The 17,300-nt window shown below is 50.4% G+C and overlaps 1 protein-coding gene across 4 annotated transcripts in view; it reads left to right on the top strand.

Annotated features, from left to right (window-relative positions):
• The window catches only part of ACSS1 (acyl-CoA synthetase short chain family member 1), a 58,790-nt gene that overhangs the window by 16,470 nt on the left and 25,020 nt on the right, over positions 1–17,300 (top strand). For 3 of the 4 annotated variants that reach the window (XM_026016408.2, XM_072727392.1, XM_026016409.2), the window contains exon 3: positions 10,911–11,110. In XM_026016408.2, coding sequence (XP_025872193.1) covers positions 10,911–11,110 — 200 coding nt within the window. Of the gene's footprint in view, positions 1–448; positions 630–10,910; positions 11,111–17,300 lie in introns of those variants that run through there. The other variant, XM_072727393.1, reaches the window with a different exon arrangement.

The following is a 17,300-nucleotide window of genomic DNA, read 5'->3' as shown; positions in this document are numbered from 1 at the left end:
TTTCTTTCTGGACACGTTGGGTCAGGCCCTGGGTATTACTGAGACTCTACATGGCCTGGTGCCTAATGTGGAGGGCTCTCAGAGAATACAAGAGGGGTCTGTCTGCCTTTTGGGATACCTCTCCCTCTGGGGCAGCTTGACCAACACACATGGAACTGGGGCAGGCCTGCAGCCTAGAGGCACCTCCCACAGAGCCTTTTTTGTGTCCTTGGCCCTGAATGTCATAGAAAGGGGGGTCCCTGTGGGCCCCAGCGACAGGAAGTCTCCACATGAGCACCCAGTTGGAGAAGGCTTTGGCAAGTTCTGAGGAGGGTTGGATTTTGAGAGGCACAGGAAGGGGTGTGTGTGTGATGATGAAGACAGCAGAGCAATGGTAGGTGAGTGCACTGTGGGTAAGGTGGTGGGGGGTGAGGGGGTGGAGGTGGAAGCTGTGCTCTATGCCTGCTCTGTGTTCTGGCGGTGTGTGACCTTGAGCAAGTCGCTCTGCCTTACTGACCCTCTGTTTCCTCATTGCGAAATGGAAACATGCTTCTCCTCTGCTGGATGGCTGAGTGTGGAACAGCACATGGGGGATGAGAGCCCAGAACAGGGCCTGGGAAGACGAGGATTCCAGATCTGATGAGGGAAGGGTATGGAGTGGCTCTGTGGCTGCTGGGGCTGCGAGGCTGGGGGTGGTGTTTTCAGAGCAGAGACTTTACCTCTGGAGAACAATCTCTAGTCAGCTAAAAAGCAGCCCCTCCTCCTTCTTGTGGGCCTGATCCTTGTTCTTTGCTCTTCTCCTCATCCCCAAATTAATTATTTTAATGAGCAACTCCTTCATTAAAATAATTGGTAATTGAAGGGAAGGGTCCTTAATGGGCATAATGAGGTGGTTGAGGGGACACAGCCCCGTGATCAGTGAGGTTTCCTGTGGCAAGAGCCATTCATCACACAGGGCAAAGTCAGTTTGCTCAGTGGGCTCCTCGGGGTGGAGGAGGAGAGGCCAGAGGCCGTGGGTTCATGTGCTATGTCCTGGCTTCCCTAAGAGGAGGGAGGTGCCCAGATACACTCTTCCCCCTGCTGACCTGTGAGTAACTGTGATTGCAAAACTTGGTTGGGAATCGGTGTGCTGACTGCCAGGAAGTGGAAACCTTGGGTCATTTGGATTGTACACTTACCTTTCCTTAAGACTTTGGCTCCAGGTGGTGAAACTGGGAAGTGTTTTGAATCTTTCTATATATGATCGCTTATTCTTCTTGTCCTTCTTTTGGATCAGATAACTCTCTTGGAATTTTATATTTTAGAATGGCCAAATCTTGGGACTGCAGCAGGAATGACTTACCTCAAGAGTGTCTAGGGCCACGGAAACTTCCCTGATGGGGACCCTTCCGATAGTTTTTTGGGGACAAACAGTGGCAGAGGTTTACCCCCAGCAAGCATGTAAGCAAATGCCTCCCTTGGAGCTGGATCCCTGCTTCTGTGCACTCTCTCCTGCTATACAGGGGCTATCTGGGGGCTGGCTGCACTGTGGGAGATGGAGGGGCATCGCCTGGTGACGGCACAGTGTGGGCCCTGGGGTAGGAGAGGGAGGGGAGCTGAGGGGTAGGCTGGGAGGGGCTCGGTGCCTGCTCCTGAGGACTGGGGATAACTTTCCTGCCACAGCTAGAAGAGTCTTCTAGGACTAGGCGTTGTGGTCCTGTTTTTTTTTTTTTTGTTGTTGTTGTTTTGTTTTTTTTAGATTTACTTATTTGTTCATGAGAGACACACACACACAGAGAGAGAGAGAGAGAGAGGCAGAGACACAGGCAGAGGGAGGAGCAGGCTCCATGCCGGGAACCCGACGTGGGAGGAGGCTCCATGCCGGGAACCCGACATGGGACCCGATCCCAGAACTCCAGGATCATGCCCTGGGCCAAAGGCAGGCGCCAAACCGCTGAGCCACCCAGGGATTCCCTGTGGTCCTGTTTTTTAACTTTCTGTTGCTGGAGGTTCAAGACAGTGGGAAAAACCTGACTCATAGCTTCACTGTGGTAGTGCTGTGTCCCGTGGCCTACCCTACATGGTTCTCAGCAGGGCAATGCTGTGGGCACAGAGGGCAGCAGTTGGATGTCCTCACCTGTCCAGAAGTGCTCATCAGGCCCAGGCTGGGGGTTGGGTGCACCTTCGTACCTGCCCCGTCTCCCTGCAAGTACCCATTTTCTCCTTTTATTATGCTAGGTAGACAGAGAAGGGAAATGTCACCATGAGGTTAAACATGCTGTCTGACACAGAGCTGAAAATCTATGCCCAGCTAGATGGGAGCGGGCCTCCAGCAGGCTGGGTCCCTGGGGAGGTTGAGGATGCTTGGCTCCTGGCTGGCAGGCATGCATGCCCCTGCCCATGGCAGTCCCCAGCAAGGCAGCCCGGATAGTGCTGGTGTCTGGGCACCCTGTCCCTGCAGGGCTGAGAAGAGGCATGTGGATGTGCCCCAGGTGGACCCTTCCTGTGCTCAGCACAGCACCAGCCTCCAGGGCTGGCCAGGCTGGACCCCTCTGTCCACTGCCTACCTAGAAGAAAGGGCACCAGCAACAACTTCTGGGAAGATTCCTGGTGACCGTCCTGCACAATAGGGTGTCCCAGCCCTTTCCTCCAGGAGCCGGACCTGAGCCTGCTGTCTGGGGGCAGCTGCTAGCCCACTGGCCAGGAGCTGACACTGATGCTCGTAGCTCACGTTCATGGTCATACTTGGTTTTAAAGCCCAGGACCCGATGCCCAGCAAACTTCTGGGGTCCTCAAGCTCACCCAGTTGGAAAGGTCAGAAATGTGGTTTGAGTTCAGGTTTGTGTGACTCTAGTCAATGTACCGAGGAACCTGAGTCTTCCCTTCCCATCCCAGGAGGGCGGAGGTGACAGTGTAAGTGCTCCTCTGCAGCGCTAACTTGGTGAAAGGCCGGATGCCTGGTAGCTCCTGGTGGCTCCTGGTGCCTCCTGGTGCTGTGTGGAGAGGGTAAACTCTGCTGTGTGCAGACAACAGTCCTTCACTAACCAGGACGCTGTGTTTAGTTGTCTGCTCCCACCCTCTGCATAAGCATACACCCATGAAGTGCTAACCCCAGCCAGGGAGGAGGCGGCTTGTCAGTGCTGGCAGGCTCTAGGTGGCCTTGAAGAGGGACAAGGGTCAGCTGCAGAGGAAGGTGGGGCCGAGAGCTGTGGAGTCCTGCTGGGACTGTGGGACAGTGAGGAGCAGGAAGCAGAGTACTTACTGGGCGCTCTGGGCATTGGAGCACCTTAGAGGCCAGGGTGGGGACACCGTGGGTGCCAGAGGAAGGGGTGCCAGAAGGGTGCTGGCTGCTTCTCAGAAGGGGAATCTTGGCCTGGCACTCCCTCATCCTTCATTCTTTGTCCTGCCTGTTCCCCCCAGGCCTGTCTTGCACCTGATCAGAATGTGGTAATAGCAGCGGGTTAGGTTGGGTGAGAGGCTTGACAATTTCCCATCAACAAGTCCAGATAAACTTCCACTTGGCCTGGAGTGAGGTTTCTGAGCCTTTGGCAAATAAGGTGACACTCAACTTGATCCAACACCTGCCCGTTCTCCCTGCTGGTTCTGCTTAGATGAGATTTTGGGGAAAGGAGCTTTGAGTGAATGAGGTGACAAGGACATGGAATTTGGAAGAGGGCAGGCAGGGATGCAGGCAACTTCAGAAATTCTGTGTGCTCTCCACACATCAGTGATGCGTGGCTCAGGAAGCAGCTAACACAGTGATTGCCAGCTCGGGGGAGCCCTAGTCTCCTGGGGAGGTTTGCAACAGTAAGCTCAGCGCTGTCAAGATCTCCGCGGGCATTCTGGGAACTTGGTTTGAAAACACATCTCCAGTAACACAGCTGCCTGCCCTGTCAGGGGGAATGTGTCTGCAGGATTCAGCTATAGAAAAAGGAAGTCAGAGACACTCTTAAGCAGAAAGGATGCTTACACAGAGTGCTTACAGAGCCTTTGGGTGGACTCCCCGCACCTACTCTGGCACAATCGATATGGACTCAAGAAACCCCGCAGCACTGCGGAGTTCTCAGAATAGGGTGTGCAGGGCCTCTGCCAGGAAACCACTGTTTTACTGGTTCAGGTGCTCGGCTTTCTCTTGACATCTTTGCAGCAAGTGGAATCTCTCCAGGTAACCCCAGCCCTCCTAAGCTGCAGCAACGCACAGCCCACCTTGCACCTGCTCCTCAAGTGCAGCTACCTGGCACAAGCTGAGTCGCACGCAGCAGCCCAGGTGTGAGGCGTCCAAAGTGGTGGGTGTGTTCCCAGGAGGCTCAAACAGATGCTGAATGAGAGAAGGGCATGGTGACCGCAGGCAGGTCTATGCAGGGTGGGTTTGCAGACCAGATTCTGCTCCACTCCTGGGCGGTTGACTGGAGCAGTGTGAGTACCGGGCCTGTTACTACCCGGGTCCCAGGCACTTGGGGTGGGCTGTGTGTGTGTGTGTGTGTGTGTATGTATGTATGTGTGAGGGGTGGGCTCATGGTCCTTCCTCCTGGTGCAGCAGTCACTCCCATGTGCACCACGGCTGCTCAAGGTCTACTCTAAATAGGCTCTGATCTCTTCTCCGTCACTCAGTCCTTCCATGCAGGTCGGCCCAACCAGATGTGGAGTCATTGCAGGTCAGGCTATTTTCCAAAAGCACTTTCCTAACTTCACATCATAAGCCTGTTCATTTGCTGGGCTTTAGGACTAATGCCTACTATTTGTGGGATAGTTATCCAGCCCAAAGTTCTACATGAGGAGGTCTTTGGCATGTTAGGAGCTGGTGAAAAACGGGGGTGCTTTTGTGGAACTGCTAGAAGGCGTCCTTCAGAAGGGGTAGGAAACCTGGAATGTAGTACAGTGTCCTGGGGCAGGTGCCTTCGAGAGGGGCTGCACTGTGCCAACTGCAGTTGCCCCAGTGACAGGGCTGCCAGGGAGCACATGCACCTGTGGGGAGAGCCTCAGGAAGTCCAATTGCCGAATTTATAGAGTGCTCCGCCTTAAACCCAGGGTCAGGGGGACCAAGGCCTTGGAAAAGGAGAAAGCTTGGGTGGCATGAAAGGGGTGTGCATTTTGCTACTCTCCTCCTTCCAAACAATTTAAATTTCTATTAGCAATCATTTGTTTATTGAATGCACAATTATTGAGTTAATTAAATAAGTTTTTAAACATTTTTTAACATTTAAATTCAATTTGCCAACATATAACACCCAGTGCACATCCCATCAACAGTTTTGCGAAGGAAACAGGTGACGTAACCTTTAAGGACAGCCTTAATGGGGGTCACAGGCAGCTTTTAGGGTGTTGAGGGCTCATGAGGGTTGGTTCTGCTGTCAAAGGGGCTTGTCCTCTCAGTTCCTTGCTCACTTGGTCAGTAAGTCATGTTGGTAGCTGGAAATCCTCCACAGAGGGGATATTCATACTACAATAATTGGCAAATGCCATAAATCAGGGCTTTTTTCCCCCCGGGAAAATTGGTTGTTCAACGTTTGGCAGGACCTCCTTTTCTTTTTAGCAGTTTCTCTAAGCTGCTATCAAGAGACCAGGAAACCACTTTGGCCTGAGGCAATTGCACCAAATTCTTGTAGCCTCTGGATTCTCACTGGGTGGCTGCGTCTCCTTGCTTACTTGCCTCTGTGTGCAAATTTGGAATGTTCTGTGGATTCACAGTAAAGTTTGGAAATTGAGCAACCTCTAGCTTGTGTCTGGTTTGAAAGTCTCCATGTGAGCTCTGTTGCCCCAAGTCCTTATGTTTCCCCTGCTGCCCAGTGGGTTTGTGTGGAGCAATGTAGAAGGACCTGCTGGGCCACATGGGACGTGTCAACGTGGAGTGGGACCTGAAAAACATGCAGTGGCTTTTTTTTTTTAAACTAGGGAAAAGGGAATGTTTTTAGAAAGTTAAAATCTACACCCTGTTCCGGAATCCACCAGGGGAAGGACATCACTTCTGTGGCTTTCCCTGGGAAAGTAAACAAGCCTGGCCGGCTAGTGGGTGAATGTCCTGCCAGGGCACCAGCTGTTTTCTGGGCTGGTGTCCAGGACCAGAGTCTTGTCTAGTGCTGCCAGCCTGGCATCTGGCTCCCTCAGTGTTGTGAGCTGGGCTCTGGGCCTGGAAAGGAAGAACTTTTCTGGAGACAAGACTTGGGTGGGAGGCCAAGTGCTGAGGTCTGAGGGGAAATCAGACATTAATCAGGACAGGACTTTTTTCAAGTCTGATCTAACTTCAATTCCTCAGGGGTTTGTCTAGAGGTCAACTGCATAGGGTTTTGTCAGAGCAGGAGAGAAAGCCTTAGGAGGAATCGTTCAACCTGAATATGCCTAGTGAGGTGTATTCTTGGGCAGGTGGTCCTCAGTGTGGAGCCAAACATGGAATCATGAGGGGAGAGGCCATGCCCAGCCCCATCCTCTCTCCTGTTCTCCTCCATCCTGATTACAAGAAAGGCTCCGTGTGACTGCTACTTCGATGTGCCCTGCCTGGCCCTCCATGCAAGTCCCGGGGCCTTCCTGCTTTGTTCCGCTTCCTCTTTACTACCCCATCTTCCAGAAGTGGCTTGCTGAAGAAAATACTGAACTGCATAGAAGCAAGATGAGTGGCGCCTTTCAGGTTCTGCATCTAGGTCCTGGAGTTAACCCCTCTTCTGTCAGCACTCAAGCTTGGAGAAAGCAGGGACTCTGAAATGCTTTGTGTCTGTCACAGGCCTTACAGTCACAATATCAACATGATCACATGGGTTTATTTCCCTCATTGGCACAAGAAACTAGGAGAAAAGTAGCTGTGGGTGGTTTATCAGTAGGAGTGGTCCCTCTCATCTGCTGTCCAAGGGGTAGGACATTTTCCTGCCTGTGTGATGCTGCTATGATCGTCAGCCTCGCCCTCTCTGCCTCTCTCAGTGCAGGGAAAAAAAGGTGTCTGTAGAGTGGACAGGTGCTCACGGTGAGAGCACGGGCCTGAGGAGTCCTGCGCCTGCCAGAGTTCTTGTCATTGCTCGCTTATCTGCTATTCCCATTCATTCAACAAATGTTTATCAAGCCTTCTATGAATTAGGCTCAGCTGCAGGCCCTAGGAAGAAGGCAATAACCCCCAAATCCCTGCCCAAGAAGATCTTGTACTTAGCAGAGTAGATATCTGGACAATGAAGGTGGTATTTATTTAATGAAAACTAAGAGCCAGAGTAATTGTAGAAACTGAACAAATCATGTATTCCCAATTTCTTTCTTTCTTTTTTCTTTTTTTTTAAGATTTTATTTTTTATTCATGAGAGATACAGAGAGATAGAGACACAGGGAGAGAGAGAAGCAGGCTCCTTGCAGGGAGCCCGATGTGGGACTTGATCCCGGGAGACCAGGAGCATGCCCTGAGCTGAAGGCAGGCGCTAGACCGCTGAGCCACCCAGGGATCCTCCAATTTATTTCTTAAATAGAATTCACACACAAACACACATGCACACACGAATGCACACATGGCTTATCTTACTTCCCTGGGCTGTCATTGGGAAATGGCTAGGAGGGAAAGATACTTTTGAACGATAACCATGCAAAAAGTTTTGATTAGAGTACAGATAAATAAATACCAGTGTATATCTTCCTGTCTTTCTTCTGAACTCTTTCCAGCTATGTCCTGTTTTGGACTGAGCAGGGCCAGGGGCCTTTATACTGATGAGACATTGACAAGTGTCTGGTTACAAATACTTGAGGTCAGATTATGTCTTCAGCATTGGAGAAACATTCTTCCCTGCCGATGCTGATAGTTGGCTATAGAAAGTCTTTTCCCTTCACCCAAGGCCAGTCAGCATTTTGTGAAGCATCATTAACACCATGCCAAACTTCTGTATTTGTGTACATTACCTGCATATGTCCATATTGAAAGTCTGGCCCTGAGGAGTCTACAATGCAAACTTAGGTATCTTACTCAGTCCTAGACTAACAAGTGTTACTTTTTTCTTTGCGCTTGAAAATACGACTCTAACCCACTTCAGTAAGATCATTTCTCAGAAAGCTGCAAGTTACCATCCCTTGGGAAGACCCTGTAGGCAGGAGGAAGCCAATATTTCCTGTAGTGACAGCCCAAAGCACTAGTCTCCGAGTGGCTGCATTATCTTTTTGATACAGAAATAGTAGCGTTTCAGTTTGTGGGAGTTTTTTTTTTTTTTTTTGTGGGGAGTCACTGAGAAGTCACAAGTATCCAAGAACATGCTTTTGAACAGTTTTTGATTATGTGGAATGATAGGATTGCTCAAATAACATTTATTTTTCAATGAGTTGAAGACCTAGGTTTGCTGACCATATTTTCCAATGGCAAAAGTGTGGAGGAATCAATGTGTTCTTAATTTACATTATTAAATGTACAGTTGAGGTCAAGGGCCTGGGTACCCATATCCTGCTCTAGACAAACACCATGGGGATGTGGGGGCACATTTAGTAACGCATAGAATAAGTGGGGTCACGGATGGCTGGATGAGAGAACTGGGAGAAGAAAGGCTTCTTGGGGTGTGACGGGGTCTTGAGAAATTCGAAGGGCTGTCATTGAATGATAAATTTGATTTATCCAGCTTTAAAGGACTGAGCTAGGGCTAAAATGACAAAGCAAGAGTCAGCCCTGTGAGGTGGTGACTTTCAGCAGTATGATGCTTAAGTAGAGGTTGGACCACTGTGGGCAAGAGTGTAGCAACAAGATTTCTTGGCCTTAAGGGAGACTGCACGACCTGACCCTCAAGGAGCCCTTTGATTTTGAGGTTTATGGCTTTGGCAGAGTGGATAGCAAGGGGAGTCTGCTTGGAGATTTACCCAGATCAAATTCTTTATCAGAAATCACTCCACTGCATGTAGCAGCAAGAGTATGGGACCCACTGGACACAGCTCCAGGTCCAGCCCATGCGGACACCTCTCGATCCTCCAGGGAACTCATGGGCTGCCTCAGCTTGGTTGCCAGACTCTGCTCCAGGGCAATTGCTCAACTGCCCTACAGTAGTGGGGCAAATACTGCCACTGTGGGGAAAATCACCATTCCTTCCCCCCTGCTCCTTTGCTACTCCTCACTGCAGCCAACCTGTCCAGAAAGTTCTCCCTGCTGCCCTCAACACCAAGCCGAGGTGATAAATCCTCTTCACACTTTTGTGCATGTGCCTTCATTTCTGTAGCTGGAGCTGTGGCCCTGGAGGATATGTTCCCTCTCATCCCCATGGTGTCTGGAAGGGAATCTTTAACATCTTAGGAACCTACCAGTCAGCTACGTGATTTTAGAAATGATTTTTATAATTTTAGAAAATGATGACAAAGAGATCTGTTGGGAAAGATAATACCTACTGAATGTTTGGCAGGGTCTTGGGTAGGTGATGCTTCTCCTGAACATTTGAGACAGGTACACGAGACGCATGGCACCTGCTGTCTCAGATGATCACATGGCTGTCGAGAAAGGCCAGCTGCCACATTTAGTGCAGCTACTATAGAAAACTCACCCGGGATGCTCTGTCTAGACAGTTCCTGTTTGTTCCTTGGCTTCTGACGGCTGCCTTTGGTCTAAGAATAAGCACTGCATCCCGTCGCGTTGAGCAACACACCTTCAAGCCTCCGTCTCCCAGGACACTGCCCGGAGGCTTACATCCTTAGCTATGGAAATTGGGCCGTCGACCACTGCTGCGTCCTCAGTGCGTCGTAGGCTGCCCCAGCCGCCTTCCCTGGGGTGCTGCGAGTGTTTCTGGGCTCTGAGTTCTGGGGACTTCGGTGCTGGGGCTGCGCTCTTCTCCCTGCACTCAGGACGCGGTGCGTGGGGGACCAGCGGGCGTCTGAAAGCTTTGAGGAGCAGGGACGCCCCGCAGGAGAGGCGCGCTGCAGCGGCGTGCAGGAGAGCGGGGCCAGGTGCAGGCCGGCCTTGCGCCCGGTTTCCACAGGTCTCCTCGCAGGGCGCTCGGGGCGGGGGCACAGGCCCCGCGAAGTGTCCGCCGAGCGGGCAGGGCTGAGCCCACCCCGCCGGGGCCTCCGGGCCGTCCCCTGGAGCGCGCCGGCGCACACCTGGGGTTCGCGAGGAGCCGGGCGGGGCGGTCAGGCCGCGCGGGTGCACGAGCCGGGCCCCTCCGCTCGGCCCCCGTGGTCGGGCTTCCCACGGCAGTTCCGTCGATGGATAACAAATCAGGCTCAAACTGCGGCAAACAAGGTACAACGACTGGTTGCCGGCACAGCCCCGGGTCAGCCGTGGGGACGCACCACCCGGCGCCGCGCTCCCCGGGGCGCCCGCCCTCGCGCCGGCTCTGCTCGGGGCGCGGGGCCGCCGTGGACCGTCGTTGGCTCCGATTGGGCTGGGCTGGGTCACGTGCCCATGCGGGAGCCAATCCGCTTCCCCGGTCGGGAGGCGGGAGTGGCGGAGGCGCACGGGGACTGGAGAGGCGGGGCGGGCGGGCCTGGGGCGTGGCCGTGCGGCCCCCCGCCGCCCCCCGCCGCCCCCCGCCGTGGGGACCGTGGTGGCCGCGCAGCGGGTCCTCGCTCTGGCTCACTGGCCGCACGGACACAAGCCAGGACCCCGCAGCCGCAGCCTCCTTGGTGCCCCTGGCTTGCGCTGGCTCAGAAAACTGGGGTCTTACCTGCCCGCGACCCCTCCCTCCCCGCTTGACTTTCTGCGTCGGGGTCTTAGGAGGTCACTCTTGGGGGCGGCCACTTCCAGAAGTCTGAGGGCTGTGATGACTGAGGCTTCGGACTCGTGTCCCGAGAAGCCTGGCCGGGTACCAAAGTAGGGTGGCCCTGAATCTGTCACTGCCAGCCTGCGACCGTGAGAACAGCCCTTTCCGGAAAAGAACTCGCCTTGCAGCAAGCACTTGAGCGCCTGCTTCATTCCAGCCCTGGCTGGGCACAGACAGTACCTGTGTTCGCAGAATCACGCCGCCTTGAGCCGCTCTGCGTTTTGGCCCTCTCCATCTCTGACAGCCTCTTTCCTTACACTTCAGGGAGCTGCTGGAGACCACGTGCCGCCTGGCCAACACGCTGAAGAGACATGGAGTCCGTCGAGGGGACCGTGTGGCCATCTACATGCCTGTGTCCCCACTGGCGGTGGCTGCAATGCTGGCCTGTGCCAGGATTGGAGCCGTCCACACCGTTGTCTTTGCTGGCTTCAGTGCAGAGTCCTTGGCTGGGAGGATCAATGATGGTGAGCCTTTGGGAGGGAGGGAGAAACCTGGAGGCCCCTGGCCTTTGTTCCTTGGGCCTGGCCATCAGGGATTTAGAGTGGAGACAGACATTAATACAGATCACACAGACGAATGACAGATACCACCAGGGACAGGGGCATGGCTGAATGAGCATTTGTTCTGTGAACTGAGATTTTTATTTTTTTATTTTTTTATTTTTATTTTTTTTGGTGAACTGACTGAGATCTGATGGCACTGGATTAACTAGGTGAAGAAGGAAAGGAAGATTCCAGGTGGACGGAACAGCATAGGTGCCAGCTGATTGGTGGGAGGAGGCTGGCATGGCTGTGGTGGAGGGAAGAAATGTGCGGGAGGAGATGAGGCTGGAATGTATGGGGAAGGTCTCATAGGTCAACAGCTAGAAGCCTTCCATCATGAGGAAGGGTGGGGTGGACCATTCCTGGAGGCCTGGAGTCAGGTATGGGGGCTTATGGTGCATCCTTATGCATTTCTGTCTGCAGGTACGTGAGAATTTCCTGGACAGTGTCCAGAACAATATTGTCTCCTTCCTTTCTTTGATATGGGAGGGCTGAGTGTCTAGACGGTGACCCCATGTCTTCGAGGTCTGACCCCTGCTCACTGAGATATTAGAGAGTCCCCTGAGCTGCATCACCAAGAAGGGTGCTTATAGGGGCCATTGGGAGTTTTTTGTGTCTCACTGAAGACTTGCCTTTGGGTAGTGAACAGAGCTAAAGGGCAGAGTTCTCAGACCCCGGCTGACCACCTTCTTTCCACTCCCTTTCTATATCTCTCCCTCCACTTTCAAGGGTTGGTGCTGCCACTCATTTCTCTTTCTCTCCCTCTCAACTTTGTAAAACTTACTATGTGTCAGGCACTGTTCTAAGCACTTTGCCAAAGTCATCCCTTTTAACTTAACTAAGCTAGTCTTCGTAAGTATGATAGGAGATAGTACTCTATTTCTCCCTTCCCCCACTTTTTCTGACAGCTATAATCATCTTAAAGTGTATAGTTCAGTGGCATTAAGCACATTCACAATGTTGTGCAGTCATCATCACTGTCTATTCTGGAACTTTCTCATCACTTCAAATGGACATCTCATACCCATTAAGCATGTATTCCCCATTTCCCCCTCCACCTAGCTTCTGGCAACCACCGATTTGCTTTCTATGTGAAGTGGTTTGCATATTCTGGATATTTCATATAAATGAACTCATACAGTATGTGGCCTTTTGTATATGACTTTTTTGACTACTTACAATGTATCATTGCTTCATTTCATTTTCTGTAAATACAATTTTATTGTTTTAGGTATACCATGTTTTGTTTATCCATTCATCTGTTGATAGACATTTGACTTGTTAATACTTCTTGGCTCTTCTGAATAGAGTTGCTGTGAACATTCATGAGAACACTTGCTTTCAATTTTTCATGCATATACTTTGGCTTGGAATTGCTGGCACACACGGTAAATCTATATTTAAGTTAGTGAGAAACTGCAAAACTGTTTTCCCAAGTTGCTCTGTTTTACATTCCCACCAGCAATGTATGATGGGTTACAGTTTCTTTAAATCTTCATCAACGCTTGTTTTTTTTTTTTTTTTAAAGATTTTATTTATTCATGAGAGACAGAGAGAGAGAAAGAGAGAGAGAGAGAAAGGCAGAGACACAGGCAGAGGGAGAAGCAGGCTCCATGCAGGGAGCCCAACATGGGACTGCATCCCTGCTCTCCTGGATCACACCCTGGGCTGAAGAGGGCGCTAAACCTCTGAGCCCACCTGGGCTGCCCTCATCAATACTTACTATCTCACTTTTAAAAGATAAGTTAGGGATCCCTGGGTGGCTGGGCGGTTTAGCGCCTGCCTTTTTAAAAAAAAAGTTTCTTCTTTAAAAAAAAAAAAAGAAAAAAAGAAAAGAAAAATTATAGCCATCCTAGTAGGTATGAAGTGCTATTTCATTGTGGGCTTGATTTGCCTTTCTAGTGACTAATATTGAGCATCTTTTCATGTGCTTCTCCTTTTGTACGTCTTCTTTGGAGAAATGTCTATCCAAGTAAGTCCTTTGTCCATTTTTAAATTGGTTGTTTGTCTTTTTTGTTGTTGAGTTGTAAGAGTTCTCTCTGTATTCTGGATGCTAGAATTTTATCAGATTTATAATTTGGAATTATCTCTCTCATTCTCTTGTTGTCTTTTCACTCTCTCAGTAGTGTTCTTTGATGCAGAAAAGTTTTTAATGATGAAGTCTGGGTCATCCATTTTTTCTTCTGTTGCTTGTGGTTTTGGAATATGTTGCCAATTCCAGTGTCATGAAGGTTTGTCTTTGTGTTTTCTTCTGAGAATTTCATAGTCTTAAACTTTTTAGGTCTTTGATCCATTTTGAGTTAATTTTTGTATATGGTGTGAGGTTCAACATCATTCTTCTGCCTGTGGGTATCCAGTGGTACCAGCACCATTTGTTGAAGAGCCTGTTACCCTTGGCACTTTGTCAAGACTAATTTGCCATATATGTGAGGGCTTATTTCTGAGTTCTCTATTCCATTCCTATGCTCTGTATATCTGTCCTTGATTTTCACGTGCCAGACCCCTCTTGCATTCCAGGAATAAATCCCACTTGGTCATGATGTGTAATCCTGCTATTATGCTGCTGGATATAGTTTGTTAGCATTTTGTTGAGGATTTTTGCATCAGTGTTCATAAGGGGTATTGGTTTGTAGTTTTTTTTTTTTTTTTCCTGTGATATGTTTGTCTGGCTTTGGTATCAGGGTAATACTGGTCATGCAGAATTGGTTAGAAAGTGTTTCCTCCTCTGCAGTGTTTGGACAGAGTTTGAGGATTGATGTTAATTTGTCTTTAAATGTTTGGTAGAATTCACCAGTGATACCATCTACTCCTGGGCTTTTCTTCTTTGGGAGGCTACTGTTTTTGAAGATGAGGAAACCAAGGCACAGAACAACCAGTTAAGTGACTTGCCTAAGGTCACATTGCTAGTTACTGACAGAATCAGCATTTGAACCCATTCTGCCATCAGAGTCCATGCTTTTAACATTATGCTAGGCTGATGGTTTCTTCTCTTGATGACATTGGTCATGGTTGCCAAGTTTTTCTGTTAAGATTCTTTAAAACAAGCAAAAGCAGTGGGCCCTGGATATTTAGTAGCTGGGTGCTAGAGCAGATCCCAGAACTTCAGGAACCCTAAACAACAAGGCCACAGAAGGGCAGGGGCCAGGTCAGTGCTGAGGCCCTCAGCAGGGGACACTTCTATAACTTTTCTCTAGAACTTTGCAATTAAGAGGTTCTTACCCACCCTGACAGCCCTCTACATCCAGCTATTCAGATGTCAGTTTCTGGGGACTAGGCTCTGTTGGGACAGGTGTTTGCATTCTCTTGGGTCAACAAGGGGAGTGTTTTGGTTTTTTAATACCGTGTAACAAACTACTCTAAAACCTAGTATTTAAAACAATAAATTTTATTGTTATATTTCATGATTCTGTGGGGGTAGGAATCGGATGGGCTTAGTGGGAATGTTTTTTCTCTGCTCCATGATATCTGGGATATAAGCTGGGTTGGCTTGCATGGTTGGAGACTGCCAAGCACCTCTTTTCATCTGGTCTTTTCACATGACTAGCTCGAACAGCCTCAGACAGTCAGACTTATTACATGAGTGGCTTATGGTTCCAAAAGGATGGAAGTAGAAACTGCCAGTTTTCCTAAAGTCTAGGTCCAAAATACACAGTGTCATTTTTGCCATACTCCATTGGTCCAACCAGTCTGATCATTCTAAATTCAAGGGGAGGAGATCAAGACCCTACTTCTCCTTAAGAAGTAGTATGAGACTAGATGAAAGAATTTGCAACTCTTTGATCCATCACTGGGAGGGGGAGGAGGGGAGTGTGAGCATGGCCACCACGGTCTCATCATGAGCTAGGCAGCCACCTCAGTCAATATGTTTTATTCTAGAGTTTCTGTCCCCTGGCCTGGCTTTCAGTCTCTGACCACTCCTCTTACTTTTATCTTCTCTCTTGCTTTAGGGTGTGTGAGAAGTGAAGAGAGAGGGCAATATGGTGGGGGAGGGTGGAGGGCCAGAGAATGATTCTGAGAGGCTTGGGGGTGGGTGCAAAGAATGGCCCCCACGGATGTCCAAACCCTAATACTCCCAAATCTGGGACTATGTTACCTTAGACGGCAAAAGAGCTTGGTGAGTGGGATGAGCCCTAAAATGGGGGAGATTATCCAGGTGAGCCCTGGATATCTAATTATGTAAGCCCTGGAAAGCAAGGAGCTTTGGCTGGATGCAGAGGACATGTGGCAGAATGAGAGATCAGAGCATGAGAAGGACTTGATCTGCCTTTACTGGCTTTGATGATAAAGGGGGTCACAAGCTAGGGGATGTAGGTGGCTCTAAAGGCTGAGAATGACCCTTGGCTAACAGCAAGGGAAATGAGGAAATGGGGACTTTAGTCCTAAAGTAATATGGAGCTGAGTTCTGCCAACCCTGAATAGCTCGGAAGCAGACTCTTCTCCAGAGCCTCCAGATAAGAGCTCTGCTCCCTCATACCTCGATTTTAAACATGAAACTCCAAGAAAAGAACCCTACCAAGCTCACCTGGACTAGAGAACTGTGCACTAAAATATGGGTTTTTCGAGATCCTAAGTTTGTGGTAATTGGCTATGGGAGCAATAAAAAATGAAGGCAGATGCTAATACCAGCTCAAAAACCAGGTTGGTAAAATCAGATCTTCCCAGATAAAGTGTCATGCTGATCTGGCCTGTGCCCTGATGCTGTGCACACACCCTGTACCCATCACCCAGCTTCAGGGAGAACCACAGAGTGAGACATGCTTCCAAGCACCTCCTAGGAACTAGGTATATACACAGAGGTTCCTGCCCTGGACAACTGCTTGGGTGGAAAGCCTCAGACAAATGAGTGCCAAAAGCTAGGCATGTGCCATGGGAAGCTGCAGAGGGCTATAGTCCACAGAATGCAGTTCTAACACGCAGGATGGGCTGGGGCCACTGCTTTCTCCTGGAGGGTCCTGAGCTTTCTTTGTCTCTCATCCCCTTGAGGCTGGGCTCTTTCTACCTGATGAATCATCTCCCTTCCTGCCCCATAGGGAGTTTACCTGGACCAATGTCAGCACCTGGGATGTAGGCCACGATGGTCTCCGACAGACTCTGCCCAGCTGATTTCGTTTCCCCAGGGTGACCGATGGCCAAGGCTGAGGAGCAGAGTGTACAGCTGAGGTCCCCTGGCATACAGAGCTCGATAACACTGCCCTGGGTGCTCCAAGCACTCTAGAGTACGCCTCTGACCCTTAGATGACCCAGCCAAGGGCTTAGAGAATTCTTAGGTGGCCTTTGAGGGCATGTCATCTCTAGGTCCCTTGGGATGAAGAAAGAATGAGTATGTTGCTAGAGGGTACTTTTCCAACTGAAAAGCTGAAGGAGATGGGTGCCTCAGTCAGGGCTCCCACAGAAGCAGACCCTGAAATGAAAGGTCAGGGGTAGCCAGTTCATTTGGGAGGTGGTCCTGGGAACTGCTATACGGTGGTGGGGAGTGGGGCTGGGCAAGGGGAATCCACCAGACCAGCTTCCACAGATGGTTCCTGGAGCTCAGTCCTCCAGGGAACCCTGGGGGTGATGGAGACAGATGTGTCAGGATAGGCTCCTGGGGTGGGGGGAGTGGGGTTGTTTACATTCCAACCCTTGACTCATTGTGGAGGGCTGCTGGGGCTGGGCATTCCATCACTTCTGCCTGTGACTTTGGAAGAAGTCCTTGGTGAAGAGTGATAAAAGCTCTGAGGCTGTGTGTGGAGCCCTGCCAGTCACTACTGTACCTGGGTGTTTGTTCCGGGCTCTTCCTTATGGGCCAGTTATAGAACAGTCCACTGCAGCCTTGATTCCTCTGGGTCATCCCAGGTTGGGGCACAATATGGAGGGTCATTCCTTTTTATTTTATTTTTTTAAGATTTAATTTATTCATCACACACACACACACACACACACACACGCGCAGAGGCAGAGACACACACAGGGCAGAGACAGACGAGGGAGAAGCAGGCTTCCTGCGGGGAGTCCGACGCAGGACTCGATCCCAGGACCCTGGGATCACCACCTGAACTGAAGGCAGACACTGAAGTGCTGAGCCACCCAGGCATCCCGTGGAGGGTCCTTCCTTTGCCTATGGTTCTGAGGC

This window comes from Vulpes vulpes, chromosome 11, assembly GCF_048418805.1.
Source record: "Vulpes vulpes isolate BD-2025 chromosome 11, VulVul3, whole genome shotgun sequence".
In the NCBI taxonomy this organism is placed as follows: Eukaryota; Metazoa; Chordata; class Mammalia; order Carnivora; family Canidae; genus Vulpes; species Vulpes vulpes.
Note: the sequence above shows the minus strand (reverse complement) of the source record. Positions and strands in the feature narration are given on the sequence as shown.